This window comes from Rhinopithecus bieti, unplaced genomic scaffold (genome assembly GCF_001698545.2).
Source record: "Rhinopithecus bieti isolate Rb0 unplaced genomic scaffold, ASM169854v2 scaffold_27006, whole genome shotgun sequence".
In the NCBI taxonomy this organism is placed as follows: Eukaryota; Metazoa; Chordata; class Mammalia; order Primates; family Cercopithecidae; genus Rhinopithecus; species Rhinopithecus bieti.
The window spans coordinates 2,750,711-2,768,887 of NW_016813373.1; the positions used below are offsets into that span (position 1 = coordinate 2,750,711).

The window sequence follows — 18,177 nt, forward strand, 5'->3', positions numbered from 1 at the left end:
CCTTTTTTTTTTTTTTTTTTTTTTTTTTTTTTTTTTGAGATGAAGCCTCACTCATTCTGTTACCCAGGCTGGAATGCAGTGGTGTGATCTTGGCTCACTGCAACCTCTGTCTCCTGGGTTCAGGGGATTCTCCTGCCTCAGCCTCCCTAGTAGCTGGGATTACAGGCGTGTGCCACCATGCCTGCATAATTTTTGTATTTTTAGTAGAGATGGGGTTTCACCACGTTGGCCAGGCTGGTCTCAGACCCCTGACCTCAGGTGATCCACCCACTTTGGCCTCCCAAATTGCTGGGATTACAGGCATGAACCACTGCACCCCACCAATATCAACGTTAATCTTCTGTACACATCTGCTTCAATCTGTTGGTTGAAGGGTTTGGATCAGAGAGTCAACTATGACATAACTAGAATTTGCACCATTTGGGGAAGGGTTCTGGCTAACCAAGCTTACTCCATAGTGACTTCTGGCTCGTTAGCTTATGGATAGGTCAGTAAGGTAGAATGTTGGCAATGGTTTCATCCTTTGGTTTATATCTGCTGCTCTTCAAGGGGACATGTGTGTTGCTTCACATGGAGTTAAAAGAACAGTGGTAATCAGGGAACCCTCAAGTGACTTTGTCATAATGTGGCCAATCCAGGAAGAGCATCATATTCAGGATTCATCAAACTGAGATGACTAATTTACTGCTCTAGTTGGATTTCTCACCTTTCTGCTTTGAAATCCAGGGATACAATCATTCATGCCCTAAATGTTGAAAGAAAGCTTTTGTGGACACCTACAGACTGACCATGCTCTCAAAAGGCATTTTTCGTCAACCCGGGATGTAGTCATTCTTTGTGTCTTGACATACAAATTGAATCTGTCAAAATCTGGAATGCCATCTCTATCATTCACTTTTTTCACAGCCACGGAGGTTTTGTAGGCTCCATTTCTGATGGTAGACATTGTAGGAAAGTAACAACTGAGGTATTGCCCACATTTTTGTGGGATTTCTCCCTGTCTCTCCAGGAAGGAGATGGAATCACAGTCACATCTTGTGGCACAGTGGAAATGTACATTGGTCCAGATGGTACCTTTTGAAACTATGCAGAAGCCCAGTGTGCTGTCTCCTTCACATCCCTTGCTTCATCTTTTCTGTCCCATCCCTTATCAGACTGGCTTTTTAAATTCTTGCAGAAGTCATGACTTTATTCTTTGGATGAACCTTTCTCAGAGTCATACATTTCTGTAGACTTAAACATGAGTGATTCACTTGGATGCAAGTAGTTCCTGGGCTGCACAATCCCTGCATATTAGCTAGAAAGGCTCTTGGTTCTCCTGCTTGGCACATAGCTGGACTGGGCTGACCTCCACACTTCCTTCCTGCTCTGAGAGCCTGTGACAGCCACCTTCTCCAAAAGTCCTCCAGACTGTCATTCTTCCTTTCCCACAGGCTACACTGTGAGGTTGCTCTTAAAGGTGAAGGGTGATTTATTTGCATTCCTTTCTTCATTCCCCTGATCATGATTTCTAAACATTGATTTTTGCACTTGCTCCTCACTTTTTAAATTCTCGATAGGAATTTGGGGGCTCATCAGGCAGTCTGTTTAGAGCTGCTATAACCCAGGCATAATCTAGGCTTTATCTTAACTATAAATGTCACTAGAATCATAGAAAAATCTAACAAAGGAAATAGAGTTTGGATAGAGGAACATGAAAGTGAAAAAATCAAATGATTAATTGGAAAATGCACCCACTTAACTAATATATCTGCAAAGAAACTTATGCTTTTAACTTATCTATCATCAGTCCTCAAATTGAGCCACTAAGTTGATTCACTTGGGAACATAAGGAAGAAAAAAACCCAAAAGCCAAAACAAAAACTAAACCATATTATGATAGAGCCACAATCAGACTCCTACCCATGAGAATTGTCACATCAGCTGGCTGGCTGTAAACTAACCATGCAGTAGAATTGAATGTATAGTTATGCCATAGGAGGAAATCTACAGGAAATAAGATAATAGACTCCATTTTAATCAGAAGCCTGATAACCAGAAAGCTCAACTCCTATACTGTTTCCGTGGAAAGGCAGATAAATATGAAAGAAATAAGTTATTTATTTTATAAATTACTTCCAGAATATTTTATAGGATTAACATGGTATAATTTAGCTTCAGTCATTCCAGGAATTTGTTTATATAATTTTCTACAATAAGAATTGATATTTTAAATGGTTCAATTTAATGATTTTAAAAGTACCTCTTCCAATAACCTCTTTCTTTGGTTATTGGTATTGCATGGATGAGAAATGTGTAATTAATCAGAAAAGCACATTAACTGTAGCACTCCATTTCTTAATTGTCCTTGATACACATGAAAATGTGTACAGTTGGCTCTACTAGCAAATGTGGAAAGTGGTGAATCTGCTTAAAGGCTGTATTTCCCTTGAGCAAGTCACTTTTATGTTCTCAATCTTATTCTCCTCGTCTTTATAATGCTCTGCATTTTGTTCACAAGACAGTTGTGGAATTAAAATGGGATAAGATATATGAAAGCTCATCATAAGCCCCACAGTGCTAAACATAGCAAGGTAGCGGCATATTATGTTGATTCATCTTATTGTCATCAGCCACAGGCTGAGCCTTGGCCATGTGCTTGCTCTGGGAACTCAGCAGTGGGAATCAGGGAGCTTGGGTGCCTGTTCTAGGGGTGCTGTCAACTAGCTGTGTGGACCTGGAGCCCCCGTTTTCTCCCTGGGTCTCAGGTTCCTCAGCAGAAGAGGTATGGGACTAGTTGATGTCCAAGGCCTTTCTAGCACTAATATTCAATGCAGAGCCATATAATCTGGGGTACTTCTCTTAGAAACTTCTAAAAATACAAAACTTTCTCTCCCACTACAAAATCTGACTGCAGTAGGACTGAATCAACTGTTGGTAAGGCTTTCCTCCAGCCCCGTAAGCTTCTGACTTCTTTGGGAACCCATATTGCCTCCAGTTTCTGGTGTCTGCTGCCACCTGCTGGTTAACTTCCATAAGAACAGCTAAAACCTAGGGAAATAAAGAGAGCTGCTCTGCCTCACGTGGTTGTAGAGTGATTAGGTCACACTGAGTCACCCATAGGCGTCTACCACTGATAGGGACTTGAGTGCTTACACCAGGGATGAGATACATGTGTGCTGTGGGCTGTTGTGGAGGAAATAACTGCAGTCTATCAGTTTTAATATCTCCCTCTGCTTTGAAAATTGCAAAGCTGTTGACTAGCATTCTAATCTGTTTTCTTCTGGGGTGTGTTTACTCTTCCAGCTCTCTGAGTCCTCCTCATCCTGTTCTTCTATCCATTCCATGGACACAAATTCCTCAGGGATGTCTTCCTTAATGAACCCCCTCTCCTCCCCTCCGTCCTGCAACAACAACCCCAAAATCCACAAGCGCTCTGTCTCGGTGACATCCATTACCTCGACTGTGCTGCCTCCTGTTTACAACCAACAGAACGAAGACACCTGCATCATCCGCATCAGTGTGGAAGACAACAATGGCAACATGTACAAGAGCATCATGGTGAGGAGCAAGCCCTGACCCAGGAGCAGGCTTCCATTTAGATTGTGTGTCTGTGTCTATCAGCCGCTCAGACTAACCGCCCTAAATATGCACATGCAATATTAGCATATACATATATGCATTCACACAGAAGGGATGTGTGTCAGTTCCAGGTCTTCCTGGGCATAGGTGCTGAATGATGTATGTATATAATATACATATATACATATATGTGTACACACACAGTGTATATAGGATATAATTTCCACATCTTAAAGAAATGCTGGCCAGGCGCGGTGGCTCAAGCCTGTAATCCCAGCACTTTGGGAGGCCGAGACGGGCGGATCACGAGGTCAGGAGATCGAGACCATCCTGGCTAACACAGTGAAACCCCGTCTCTACTAAACAATACAAAAAACTAGCCGGGCGAGGTGGTGGGTGCCTGTAGTCCCAGCTACTCTGGAGGCTGAGGCAGGAGAATGGCGTGAACCCGGGAGGCGGAGCTTGCAGTGAGCTGAGATCCGGCCACTGCACTCCAGCCCAGGCGACAGAGCAAGACTCTGTCTTAAAAAAAAAAAAAAAGAAATGCTAAAACATATTTGTTTAGGTCAGTATTAGCCTTTTGAAAATTCTCAATTTGGGTGACTGTGTCAGTGTGCTCCAGGGAGGATGCCACTGCTTCACACGTTTTTGGAAGCCTTCCTATGGAATTGTATGTCTGGTTTTATCATTGAATTTCCACACATTCTTAGCAGTGTACTCCCCTGATGGCAAATTTTTGTCATTTAGTCATTTGGATCAAACCTAGTTAGTCAAGTGGATGATCAAGCTAGAAATACAGTTTGGAATAATGAGCAATGATGCTTATAAAATGAGACTGGCCTTTTGAGCTTCTTGTAAAATCTGTTTGTTTCTGAGGACAATTACAAAGATGTTTTTAATAATGGCCGTCTTTTGGGAATACACACAGAGCCTCTCATGGCGATAACCTCGGTATGTGAGGTCTGGTGTGTTTATCACAAGAATATAAACTCCTTAGTTTATGGGGATAATCGTGTGTTAGAAATCACATTATCCTTTGTAGCAAAATCCCACAGCTAATTCCACGTCTCTCCTCATCTTTATGACTCGCCTCTTTGAAGGCACACTGAGTGCTTACAAGCTCAGGTCTGAATGTGGCATAAGCGGTATGGAGGCTCCACATAAAAGCTTTGCTAAAGCATTTATTGAATCAACAAAATATCAAACATTGTTTACTAGTCATTAGACCAGGCTTGGGGGATAGGGAGATGAGTGAGACATTTCTGCCTTTGAGGATGTTTTAATCAGAAAGGGAGCTCACAAAGCATTATTCCCAATGTACGAAATAACAGCCAAGATCAGGTTGTAAAGAGCCTTATGGCGCCACACAGAGGAGTGTGTTAATCCCGCAGGCAATAGGGTCTTGTTGCAGGTTTTTAAGTAGTGATGGGATTTGCTCATTAAGAAAGTCATGGCATTGTGTTTGCTGGAGTGTGGGGGTAGATTGGAGGTGGGGAAGCAAGTTAGGAAGCTGGTATCATGTTCCATGTAGGAGAGGATAAGGGCTTGAATGACGGTCATGTGGCTGGAGATGGTGAGGATTTTTGAAAGCTTTTGATGAGGTAGAATTGTAGAATCCGTTCATTTAGTTACCAACTTTTTGGTTACTGTTGTGGAGGACTAGAGGCTGTCTGGGCAATTGGTGGGTCTGTGAGATATGAACTACCAGAGCAGGATATTTCAGGGACATTTAAATCAGAGGTACCAGTATGACGTCAGATGGCATTGTCTGATAGATGGTCAGAAACATGGGAGCAAAGCTGGTGCTGAGATCAAAATTGGGAGTTGTCAAGCCCCACAGGGGGGATGCAGTCTTGCGAGAGTGAGTGTAGGATGAGGCAGAATGCAAGTGGTAACACGGGAGTGGCTAATAAAGGAGCGCCAGAGAGGTAGAGGAAGCACAGGGAAGCCAAGGTCCTCCATGTGGTTACTGTCTTCTCAGCATGGTCTGTTCACCTGGCACCTCTTACCTGTGCCAACCAGAGAGAACTTCCACTGTATAACTCTACAGTGTCTCTGAATTGTAGCATGGATTTGTACACCAGACAGTTATGTTTTGGGACTTGCCTGGTCAACGTGCACTCTGCTTAGTCTGGGGAGAACTGTGAGTGGTTGAACTGCACAAACGCCTACTGCCCAGGAGGAGTCATAAGTTGTGCATGCTGTCTGAGTGTTGCGAGGGTAGTGAGCAGAAGATCCCCTGCCCCCTGCCCCGAGATTCCTCCTTCCCCAGCAAATGGGCTGCCTCTGTGAGAATCACCTCTCCTGCCAACCCCTTCCTGTGGCCCTTCATATTTCACCAGGTGGTGCCACTCACCTTTCATGAAAATGCTGCGTGTGTCACAGGCTTGTTCTGGAGAGACGGCACACTGCTCTCGTGCTCTCATTTTCATCGTGAGGCCTCTCCGGAGAAACTTGGCTCCACAGGAAGTCCCTTTGTGAAATGTATTATGCTGTGTGCTGTTGACCAGAGGATGGAAATAAATCAGTCCAGGTTCAGGGGAGACTAGCAGTTCTCAAACTTTTTGTTTTCAGGACCCCTTTATACTCCGAAACAGCATTGAATATTTCAAAGAGCTTCAGACTCTGTGGGTTGTATCTGTTGATATTTACCACATTAGATATTTAAACTGAGAAACTTTCAAAATGTTGATTAATTCATTTAAAATAACAATAATGAACACATTGCATGTTAATGTAAATTTTATTTTGAATGAAAATATCTATTTTATCCAAAATTATTGAGTGAGAAGAGTGGCATTGTTTTCCATTTCTGTTAGCCTGTTAAAATGTGAGTGAGACCGGCTTTGTTTTGTTTTGTTTTGTTTTTACTGTGAGTGCAGTGTACTGAAGAATACAGTGACAGCTAGTAGACTTGTAGTTAGGAACCACTGTACCAATTTGTGCTACGGTGCCAGCACTTCCATCCACTATAGCTTCTGCAATACATGCAAATGTCAACACAAAGAAAAGATAAACAACATCTTAGTACTGTCATGAAAATAATTTTGATCTCATGGATCCCCTCACGGATTTCAGGGTCCCATGGGCCATAGATTGCACACTGAGAACGGTGGCCTAGAGGACTTGCTTTGCAAGAGCAACTCATGTCCCTGGAATCCAAGGCCCTTCCATAGAAAGTAGAAGAGACAGCAGTTAGCCCTTGTAAAATTACCTCCTCAGTGACCATGGAAAAATGTCTTCTACCACTGAGCCCATCACTCTTTCGAAATGATCTTTCTCTCCATTATGTCAATCACAGAGTCGGTCTCCCAAAATCCCTTACACAGGGAATGCAGTATTTCTGTCACAGGAAAGTCAACGAAGACAACACCAAAGTGTCGTTCAGTACCGTGCATTCAGTACAGCAGTCACTGGCCCTGGATGGCGATGGAGCATTTGAAATGGGAATACTCCAAATTGAGATGAGCCATGAGGGTAAACTCTATGCCGGATTTTGAACACTTAGTACAAAAAAGTAAAATACCGCGTTAACAATTTTTGTACTAATTAGATATGCTGATGTAATACTTGAGGTGTTCAAGTTAAATATCACTTTTTAAAAACCTCTTTTTTTTTTTTTTTGAGACGGAGTCTCGCACTGTGGCCCAGGCTGGAGTGCAGTGGTGCGATCTTGGCTCACTGCAACCTCCGCCTCCCGGGTTCACGCCATTCTCCTGCCTCAGCCTCCCAAGTAGCTGGGATTACAGGCACCCACCACCACGCCTGGCTAACTTTTTTGTATTTTTAGTAGAGACGGGGTTTCACCATATTGGCCAGGATGATCTCAAGCTCCTGACCTCGTGATCCACCCGCCTCGGCCTCTAAGAATGCTAGGATTACAGGCGTGAGCCACCACACCCATCCTAAAAGCTTTTTAATTGTGGCTGCTAGAAACTTAAAATGAAATATGTGGCTCACATTCGATACCTATCAGTGCTAGTTCCGTCTGTCTGCATAAGGATGCCCGCTTGAGCTGGGAATCCTCATTGTAATCATTAGTTCCATTCAGCATGGCTTTGATGGTACAAAGTAATAAACACCCAAGGGAAAGCCCTTGGTCATCTTGTCCTCATTTGGACATACCTGGGGAAGTTTAAGGTAAGGAGAATGAAGGAAGCCTGGCTGGGTCATATAACTTACCCACCTTAGCCTGACATACATCCCCTGAGAGGAGATCTTCTCCTTTAGCCTCCTGCTACTAGTTCAGTGTGACCCAGCTTAGGTAGCATTTTCTTCATACTATCAAAAAGCATATTTTCCTCATTTAGAATTTTGTGTGCACCTACTTTTCCCTTGTAAATGAATATGCCAGATGTTTTGGTAACAGACACATGAACAGGATCTTTGCTGCTTACAAGGACCCCTTTGTAATGCACATTGTTTATTGAATCACAAACACCAGCTGCTGCCCCAGATCAGAGCCAGGCATCTCGGCACTGCCATCCTCAGGCACACAATGGCAGTTTCTTGGAGGAAATGAGACTTCTGTATGTGTCGAGGATGGTCATGGGGGGCTTTTTTTCTATAGTTCTCTTGACCCCTGGTGAGAACAGCTTTTTATTTTTTAAGTAAGAATAATCTGAGTTTTCATTCACTTCTTTCAAATAGAAATAAATCACCCAAGATATGGTACATAAGTCCGCTTTCTTTTCATGTTGCTCTGCACACCCTGCAAATAGTTGGGTGGCAGGCAGAGAGGTGAAGGGGAGAACTTCAGAATTGGGAATGAGGGAAACCTTTAACTTTTGCTTTTAAAACACTTAGAAGTTCATGTTTATTGAAGCATAGTTTGCATGTGTTTTACATATGCAGATCTTAAATGTTTGATTCTTTGAGTTTTAGTAACTATATATATCTATGAAACTACTACTCCAAATCTTGATAAAGAACATTTCCATCTCGCCTGCCAGATTCCCTGTGCCCTTTCCAATCAATCCCCTCTTAACCTAGAGGTTTGTTTTCTAATGCCACAGATTCGTTTTTCCTTTTTTTGAAAGAATAGACGCCACTGGTGTGTAATCTTTTGTGTCTGCCTTCTTTTGCCCAAGAAGATGTTTGTGAGATTCGTCTGCATTGTTGCATGTGCCAGTTCTTAGTTCCTTTCAGTTGCTCAGTAGGAGTCTGTTATGAATGTACTACGATTTATTCTCTTTTCCTGTTGATGGAGATTCAGATTGATTCAGTTTTTAGCTGTTGTGAATAAATCTGCTATGAATGTTTGTGCACAAGTCCTTTTGTGGACGTATGTTTTTATTCTGCTTGGTAAATGCCTGGGAGTGGGACTGCTGAATCACAGGTTCACCTGTACTTTTTGAAATGGTCAATGGGCAGAACTGTGACCGTTTTTATCCAATGGGCAGAACTGTGACCGTTTTTATCCTATGGCACTAACAACCAGTGCCATAGAAGCAGTTCAACATGGGAGGATAATTTTGGGCCAGGATTAATAATGCTTTACATTTTTCACAATTCCCTCATATATATTCTTTCATGGGAACTTCAACCACTGTGGAGGAGATTGGCAAGGCAAGTGTTCTCTCCATTTTAATAGCGGATGACGCTATGACTCAGAGATTAGGTGACTCGCCCATCATCTGTGGCTACTAAGGGTAGAACCAGGACTAGAAACCAGGGATCCTGGCTCTTGGTCCAGTTCCAATTCCACGAGTCCATTCTTTCTGGAAAGGCATCACAACACAAGATGGCAAGAATGAGAGGGTCAGGAGAAGTCCCTCAGGAAATGTGAAGCTAAGTACTTTACAAACCTGTTCATTGTCTTTGCAGTTGACGAGCCAGGATAAAACCCCTGCAGTGATCCAGAGAGCCATGCTGAAGCACAATCTGGACTCAGACCCCGCCGAGGAGTACGAGCTGGTGCAGGTCATCTCGGAGGACAAAGGTGGGCATCCTTCCGAGACAGGCGTGTTCCTTCCCAGGGCAGGTGGCTAGCATATGTCCACAGCGCCCCACACTTAGAAGGCAGAAAATGGATACGTACTGTTTTATTGGGACCTTGTGGTGGTTTTTGATAGTGCAAGGGTGAACAACCATGCCATCACCTCACTTGTAGAATTAAGTATCTCAAAGCCCTCCCTGATTCCCCAGCTCTTGTTTTTCCTGCAATTTTGACTAGTATTTCTTCTGCCCAGTCTTTCTGAGCTCTTCAAACACTTTTCTAGGAAGAAGTGTCTCCCTGCGCCAGGAGGCAGAGGGTAGGGGAGTCTGTTGGGCATCGCAGGTGGCCGCACACCTCCTTTACCCAAGAATTTGTTTCTAAGTTGTGTGTGAATCTGAAATTTAGCAGTTCCTATAATAATTTCTCATCGTTCCAATTAATCATGTATGAGAGTTATTTTCTTTATTCATGATCAATTTAAAAATAACACAAACCTCTAACTTGAAGGTTATTTAACTCACATTTATTGAGGCAAAGAACTGGTGATCTATGAAAGGCTTCAATATGCCTGGGAATATGTTATTTAAAGAAATATCTTTTATGAAAGACTTTTTGGACAAATAATCACCTTTGCATGTATCTGTCTGTTAATATGAATTTGGGGATTGCATTTGCTGAGAGAAGAAAACAGGCTGGTAGATAACTCCTCTGCACTTGGTCGCTTCACAGACAGTGGCTGTCAGGATAGGTCTCTTCTCCAAGTGCAGAAGGAGCAGCAAATATTGTTGACCAAAGCCAACTCTTTCTGCCACCAGACCCCAAACTGTCCATTGCAGCCACCTTAAGTAGTCCTCTGCTCACCAACAAGCAGTGTCCCCTATAAGTGAGAAGCATTCCACAAGCTAGGCTGTGGGATCAGCATGTCACCCCGGGCTCTATCGCTGGTGTAGAGGAGAGTGGCTGAAATTAGAACACTACCTTCTCCTAAAGATTAAAAGCTACAGCCTCTGGGAAAATTCTTTTTCAGTTTTCTCTTGGAAGTTTTCTCATTCATTCAGCTGAGGCTTAGGCTGTGGGGCAACACTTTCTCAGTTATAACCTTTTAATGTAGTTACAGTTATAATTCTAAGCCTAAAAGATGGTCTCAAGTTGTACCATTTTGCTTACAACACAGCACTAAGGTGAGGTTGGTGGGTCTAAAGGTCCGGGAGTCTCGAGTGGTAGCCAGGACCCAGTGTTGCCCCTCAACTGTGTGATCCTGAATGCAAGCTGCTGGACCCCCTGGGCCTTGGTCCTTAATTAGAGACAGTACCCTGCTGGTTCTTCATATGTCACAAGGCGATTCTGAAGATAACAAGAAATCATGTACCTGAACATGGGGAGATGCTAAATGATATATAACTGTGAGGACTGTTATTACTGACACACGAGTATGTGGGCAGCAGCATGGGACACTCTGAGGGGGTTGTTCTCCACTGAGCCTTTGTGCACAGAATGTACAAGAGTCACTTGGAACCTGCTCATATCAGTCTTGCTGGTGGATCTCAGTGTTTGAAGTTGAATTAAGACTCACTTTGTCCCGTTTTACAACCATATGCCTCTGTGATTGCCTCCCCCAACCCACTACCACAGAGCTAGACTTGCACATTTTACTTTTTAAATTCCATTTTTTTTTCCCAAATGCTCATTACACTTGAGTGCTGAATACTGTATACTTTCTTGTGGCGATTCCTCAAGGATCTAGAACCAGAAATGCCATTTGACCCGGCAGTCCCCCTACTGGGTATATCCCCAAAGGNATAAAGGCACATGCACATGTATGTTTATTTCAGCACTATTCACAATAGCAAAGACCTGGAACCAACCCAAATGCCCATCAATGATTGACTGGATAAAGAAAATGTGGCACATACACACCATGGAATACTATGCAACCATAGAAAAGGATGAATTCATGTCCTTTGCAGGGACATGGATGAAGCTGGAAACCATCATTCTCAGCAAACTAACACAGGAACAGAAAACCAAACACCGCATGTTCTCACTCATAAGTGGGAGTTGAACAATGAGAACACATGGACACAGGGAGGGGAACATCACATGCTGGGGCCTGTTGCGGGGTGGAGGACTAGAGTAGGGATAGCATTAGGAGAAATAACTAATGTAGATGATGGGTTGATGGGTGCAGCAAACCACCATGGCACGTGTATACCTATGTAACAAACTTGCACGTTCTGTACGTGTACCCCAGACCTTAAAGTATAGTAAAAATAAAATATAAAAATAAAAGTGAGGCCGGGCACGGTGGCTCACACCTGTATCACAAAGTAATCCCAGCACTTTGAGAGACCAAGGCAGGTAGATGACGTGAGGTCAGGAGTTCGAGACCAGCCTGGCCAACATGGTGAAACTCGTCTCTACTAAAAATACAATAAAAATACAAAGAAAAAAAAAAGTAGCTAGGCATGGTTGTGGGCGCCTGTAATCCCAGCTACTCAGCAGGCTGAGACAGGAGAATTGCTTGAACCCGGGAGGCAGAGGTTGCAGTGAGCTGACATTGTGCCACTGCACTGCAGCCTGGGCAGCAAGAGCGAAACTCCATCTCAAAAAATAAAATAATAATAATAATAAATAACTTAAATAAACAAATGAAATAAAATAACATAAAACTAAGTCAAAATAACTTTGCTTTGATGATTTCATATTACACTTGGAACAATCCTTGTTCGAAAATTACAGATGTCTACTTGGGAATCATTGAAGTTGAAAATAGTTTAAATATTAAAAGATAGGAAGGGGAACATCACACACTGGGGCCTGTCAAGGGGTTGGGGAAAAGGGGAGGGAGAGCGTTAGGACAAATACCTAATGCATGCAGGGCTTAAAACCTAAATGACAGGTTGATAGGTGCAGCACATGTATACCTATGTAACAAACCTGCACGTTCTGCACATGTAATCCAGAACTTAAAGTAAAATACAGTAAAATAAAGATATGCATGTTCAGCACATGTATCCCGAAACTTAAAGTAAAATTAAAAAAAAAAAAAGATACACACTTTCCTACATGGGGAATGAAATACTCGTTTGAAGGGATTACTTCAAAAAAATTTTAATATTTCAAGTAGAATTCTGGAGTGCTGTAGATTTTCTGTTTTGTCCATGTCATTGGATTCTTTTAGTCTTTGAGAAAATCTGCATACTGGGGTGGAAAATGGACTGCAGGAGAAAGGAAACCTGAGTTCAAATCCCGGTTCTGCCATTCACTCGCTGCCATTTTGGGAATTTTCTTTAACTTTTCTTGGCCTCTGTTTCCTACTGTACTTTTTTTCTGGCTTTAACATTTTCTATTGAAACCTTTAGTTCATGGAGTGAATTTCTAAAATCTCATTTGTACTAATTTTTAAAATTGGGATTGAGAAGCTGGGGTCCATTTTCAGGGCAGTGGTGGTGGTCACTATCTGGTCCAGGTCACATTCCAGACATGAAGGGCCATAGTCCTGTTCTTGTGTCTGGGCAAGGTTTACAGCTGCCGCTGTCAGTGCTGAGCGGAGCTCCACCGGCTGACCACCTTACCTTTCCTCATCTTTTTCAGAACTTGTGATTCCAGACTCAGCCAACGTCTTTTATGCCATGAACAGCCAAGTGAACTTTGACTTCATTTTGCGCAAAAAGAACTGCATGGAAGAGCAAGTGAAACTGCGTAGCCGGACCAGCTTGACATTGCCCAGGACAGCTAAACGGGGCTGCTGGAGTAACAGACACAGCAAAATCACCCTCTGAAGGGAGGGACCAATCGCCCCTTGTTTGCCAAAGGCAGACAGGCCGGGGCTGAGAACAGGCTGTGGTGATTGCAATTACCATCCAGTGTTCCAGGATCATTGGTGAAGTCAGCAGATATTTATTGAGTTCCTGTGGTGTGCAGAGCACTATGATAGGCATTGTGGGGAAATTGGAAATGAATTTGACATGAAAAGGATGAATGATTCACTGATTCTCTTTGACTTATTTGAGACTAAAATGCAGAATTACCCACATTTAAAAAATATATATATGCACACATATTTGGTATGCATGTGTATATATATGAAAATATATAAGAGGGACTTTAGGGGATAGTATGGACTATGGAAAAACAAATTTGCACAATGGCCTGGGAAGCTGAGGTCACTTTTTACAGGGAAATAGAAGAAACTGAGAACCTAGTCTCGTATCTTCCAAGTAAATGGAATCAGTCCTGGGAATAGAGAGTGTCCTTTGTGCCAGTATTACAAGAAACCCAAACTTTATTTTTATAAAGGGAGAGGATGACTTTCTCAATCAAGTGCCATCAGATAAAAACAATTGCAGAGGCTGGAACTGCCACAGGCTGCATGAAAGGCCACTTTGAAAAGGGTTTGGATGAGCTGGTGGCCTTCAACCTCTGCCTGCATCTGCCGCTTTCTGCTACCCCAGGGAGGCCAGGAGGAGCTTCGGAGGACCATTGCCCCACTGGTCTAGCCATCACAACACCTCTGGAGGTGTCAAGCTCCTGAAACAAGCTCATTTCAGTTTCTGGCAACCCCATGTATTTCTGTTTTCCCCTAAAGAACATATCATAATCATTGCACAAATAACCATGTTCTTTGGTAGTGAAGCCAGAAGAGAAAGCGCGAAAGAATGGTGACTCATTTGGACTCTTACCTGTCTTGGAATGTCACTACTTCATTGCCTTCTCTGATTGCCTTTTGCATGTAAAACTATGTGTCTGGAGTCTTTTGCCATCTGGATCCTAGTACCTCTTTATTATGTGCAATTTGTTCCTCAGGTGTGGAAATTTCTACTGCAATTGACTACATTTGGTTAGTTTGAGCTTGTGAAAGATTTCTGAGCAGTGATTGCCCTGTTAGTAGCCCCGCAGAAGATGTTCCCTGCTGATAGCAGCATCCTATTTTACTTACTAACTTTTATAGCATTACTGTGCCTAGTCATGGGGAAAGAGATGGGGCTGCATTGATTATCTGACTCATTTGTCTAAGAGGTACATTCTTCCAGATGGAATCAATAACTTTGGTTTTCAGGTTCCCATGCTTGCTATCACAGTATCACTGGTAAGTGACATTTTTTGTCTCTCATAACACCATCACACTCTTCCTTCCAAGTCTGAGCTGTGCTGGGGTTTGAACTAAAAGCCATATGTGGAATATTGACATGTGTAAGAAGCACTTTCAGAATGTTGTCCTTTTTAAGAAATGATTCTCAAAATACCAGTTTTTATTCCAAAAATAAAGAGAACAAACCCAGAATATGAAGTGCAGATTGTAACATGGAGCTATTTTTTTCCTAATCCCGTAATACAGCTCCTAACAGTTGTGCGGGATTTGTGTTACGTAAATAGCCATGTGAATTCTGCAAGAAACACCAGGGGAAGTTTCGAGATCTGTGGCAATGGACCGAAGAACAGGCCAGGAAGTCCCCCGATTTCCTTTGGTCTTTCCAGGAGATTGGACTACACATTGTAAAGACTGGATTTCAGCTAGTCAAAAAGCACTTTCTTCTGTTTTCAATGCCTGATCAGTTTGTGCTTCTGTGCTTGTCGGCGAGATGGCCAGGGTGGCAGCCCTCATGCAGGTTGAAGTACATGTAACCCCAGCCTGATATTCTTGGTGTGAAGGTCGAAAAGAAAATAGAAAACCATTGGCCTGAGGGAGGGTGTGGCCACCAAGACATAAGTGTTGTGCCCCTGTGCTCACCTTGTGTATTTATACTGTATATGTAGAGTCTAGATTTATATACTGCAATGTAAAATATATATATATATATATTTACCTTTTTTAAAGACAATGGAAATCCCAAGTAGCTAAAACTTAGCCTCATTTATTTAATGCCACTTTAAATTGTCTTAAATTTGTTTCCTGGTGGACAGCCGGGTAATGCTTTTAGCTGCTCGCATGCTTGTCTTTCTGCATCTCCATCATCTGTTTACCTTTTGGTTAAACTAATAAACTAGTTTGGGACTTGGCTGGCATGTGCTGCCAGACCCAAAGGAATTGTATCTGGATTATTAACCAGGTGGGTTTTGGGTTCCAGGTGTGTCAATAAGCTTTTGGGAAGCCCACTGGATCGGTTGGAGGAGCACAGGGAAAGCCAGTGGCGGAGTGAGGTGGGATCCTCCCCACTGGCAAGTGTCACGAGCCTTTGGGGAGAAGAATGACTTCCTTAGGAAACTGCAGTCAGAGATGATGCCTTTGCTGGATTGCTGTCGCCCAGGCTCTGTCGCCCAGGCTGCAGTGCAGTGGTGCGATCTCGGCTCACTGCAATCTCTGCTGCCCGAGTTCAAGCAATTCTCCTGCCTCAGTCTCCTGAGTGGCTGGTATTACAGGTGCACACCACCACACCCAGCTAATTTTTGTATTTTTAGTAGAGGTGGGGTTTCACCATGTTGGCCATGCTGGTCTTGAGCTCCTGACCTCAGATGATTCACCCATCTCGGCCTCCCCAAGTGCTAGGATTACACCGCACCCAGCATGGGGACACTTAATAAAATCCAACTTAGAGTGAGGGTTCAAGTTAGCATTTTGTCGCTTTTCTGAGAGTCTTTCCCCGCTTTTTGTGATGGATACCACCTGCGTAGTTCTTGAAACCACCTATGGTGCCCTGGAACCCAGGGGGACCTCTATGGAGGGACGAAAGGCATTCCTAAAAGAATTACACTTGAAATCCTTTTAAATTGATCCATGCAGTTTCCCCACAGGTATTAGGTCTGAGGCCAGCTTCATTGCAGATGCACAGTATTGTCATTTATCATACTGTTAAAAAGTTCCCAGAATTATTTTCCAGTGGATTCCTAAATGGATCCAAATTATCAAATGTTCTGTGCCCTTGTGGAATTTTTAGAGGAAGCCAAGTAGATATTTTAATAATAGGAAATTGATAATATGGGGTGGGGCAGATAAAAGGGAAATTTGGTCTTTGGTCCTTGTTTTCTCAAGATCATTCTAAAAGCCTGTTTCTCTTGTTTTGCCTTTTTCTAGAAACTGGGCCTGGGTACATTTTGCCTGAAGGAATAATGTCTTAAACTTACCTTCTTTGGAGCATTTGTAAATTCTCCTTGCAGCACAGGATCATTCGGAGGCATACAATGTTGCTTTATGTGTCCTGATTTCAGTGGGACTAAGAGAAACCTCTTTTTCCGCAGATGCCTACATTTCTACTAGGAGAAGTTATTTCCATTGCATTTTGCATTGCTTTTCCCCCTAGACTCTCTCTTAAAATTAAATACCTTCAGAAGGGATGTGTTAGACTAGGCTAGGCTGGACTGAAGTACCAAACCAAGAAATCTCAACAGCTTAAGACCGAGGTTTATTTTTTCTTTCATGGGACAGTGTAAGGCAAGTCAGGAAATTCCTTAGTAGTTTTTCTCTAACAGCAGCTCACGGATCCAGGCAGCTTCCATCTTGCAACTTTGCCATCTCGGTGTTTCCCTTCCAGTCACAGTGATGATAAAGAGAGTAAAGAGAACTCACAACTGTTCCCAACTGCCTTAGACCAAAGCGACACCTGTCACTTCTGTTCACAGCCCATCGACCAGTCCCTGGCCCCGATGTGAATGCAGGGGAGGTGGGAAATGCAGGAGAAACCTGGAGGAGTTGATGCACACGACCGCCTCTGCCACAGAGGGGTAATGCCTTCTTCCTAGGGTGCAGGGGTTTGTTCACCATTGGCAGTCATCAGAAAGTGTTTGGGAGAGATGGCAGTGAGGACTTGAGGCTGCACAGAAACGAGGAAGAGTTGAAGAAAGATGCTGAAAGGAGAAAATACTACAAGTAACAATTGAATTTTGTCTAGAATTAGCCTTGATCTTATTTTTTAATTTAATTTTAATTTTTGAGACAGGGTCTCACTCTTGCCCAGGCTGCAGTAGCGCAATCTCAGCTCACTGCAGCGTCTTCTTCCTGGGCTCAAACGATTCTCCAACCTCAGCCTCATGAGTAGCTGGGACTACAAACGCAAGCCACCAACGCCCTGCTTTTTTTTTTTTTTTTTTTTTTTTTTTGTATTTTTTGTAGAGGTAGAGTCTTGCCATGAAGCCCAGGCTGGTCTTGAACTCCTGAGCTCAAAGCGATCTGCTTGCCTTAGCCTCCCAAAGTGCTGGGATTACAGGCATGAGCCACTGCACCCAGCTGATCTAATTTATTTCTAATTTTTAACATACAGTCACTCACCAACAATTCATTTTCTTCTGATGTGGTTCCTACTTTGATGAAACTAGGAGCTACTTTACAGATGTAAGTCAGGTTAAAAAAAGAAACCTAGGAAATGTAAAGTAGTTTACGCAAAACCCAACAGATCAAATAGGAGCCAGGCAAATTTAATTATTTTAGACTCACAATTTGGCAACCATTATCAGGTGTGGTTTCTCAATATCTCTACCCAGAAACCTTTGTGGAAGCAATTTTCTTATTTAACATTTCAAGGAATCCAATGTAGGTAATGTTTTCTTAAGTTTGAAGGCACCTTACAAATCATGTAGTCAGTGGCCTCATATTACAGATACGGGACTGAGACACAGAATGGTTAAGTTGCCCAAGTTTTAGGGACAGAACTCTGGATCATCAAACCCCACTCTGAGCATATAACACTGGGCCAGGCACTAAATGGAGGAGGCTCTCCTGACAGACACTTCCACAGCCTTACGGA

General features: G+C 42.9%; 2 protein-coding genes and 1 long non-coding RNA gene across 18 annotated transcripts in view; 1 reads left to right on the forward strand and 2 right to left on the reverse strand.

Moving 5' to 3' along the window:
* The window catches only part of LOC108512722 (uncharacterized), a 51,899-nt gene extending 43,753 nt beyond the window's left edge, over positions 1 to 8,146 (reverse strand). For all 10 annotated transcript variants that reach the window (XR_001880673.1, XR_001880668.1, XR_001880671.1 and 7 more), the window contains exons 1-2: positions 7,748 to 8,146; positions 5,918 to 6,060 (exon numbers count right to left, since the gene is read on the reverse strand). This is a non-coding gene — a long non-coding RNA (uncharacterized LOC108512722). The remainder of the gene's footprint in view (positions 1 to 5,917; positions 6,061 to 7,747) is intronic.
* Positions 1 to 15,525, forward strand: part of RGL1 (ral guanine nucleotide dissociation stimulator like 1) — a 297,516-nt gene extending 281,991 nt beyond the window's left edge. For all 7 annotated transcript variants that reach the window (XM_017848080.1, XM_017848077.1, XM_017848082.1 and 4 more), the window contains 3 exons: positions 3,286 to 3,540; positions 9,388 to 9,502; positions 13,094 to 15,525. In XM_017848080.1, the coding sequence (XP_017703569.1) occupies positions 3,286 to 3,540; positions 9,388 to 9,502; positions 13,094 to 13,281 (558 nt within the window). In that variant the 3' untranslated portion in view covers positions 13,282 to 15,525. The remainder of the gene's footprint in view (positions 1 to 3,285; positions 3,541 to 9,387; positions 9,503 to 13,093) is intronic.
* A 989-nt stretch (positions 15,526 to 16,514) lies between these two features.
* Positions 16,515 to 18,177, reverse strand: part of COLGALT2 (collagen beta(1-O)galactosyltransferase 2) — a 115,369-nt gene continuing 113,706 nt past the window's right edge. The window contains exon 12 of the mRNA XM_017848115.1: positions 16,515 to 17,247. Coding sequence (XP_017703604.1) covers positions 17,208 to 17,247 — 40 coding nt within the window. The 3' untranslated portion in view covers positions 16,515 to 17,207. The remainder of the gene's footprint in view (positions 17,248 to 18,177) is intronic.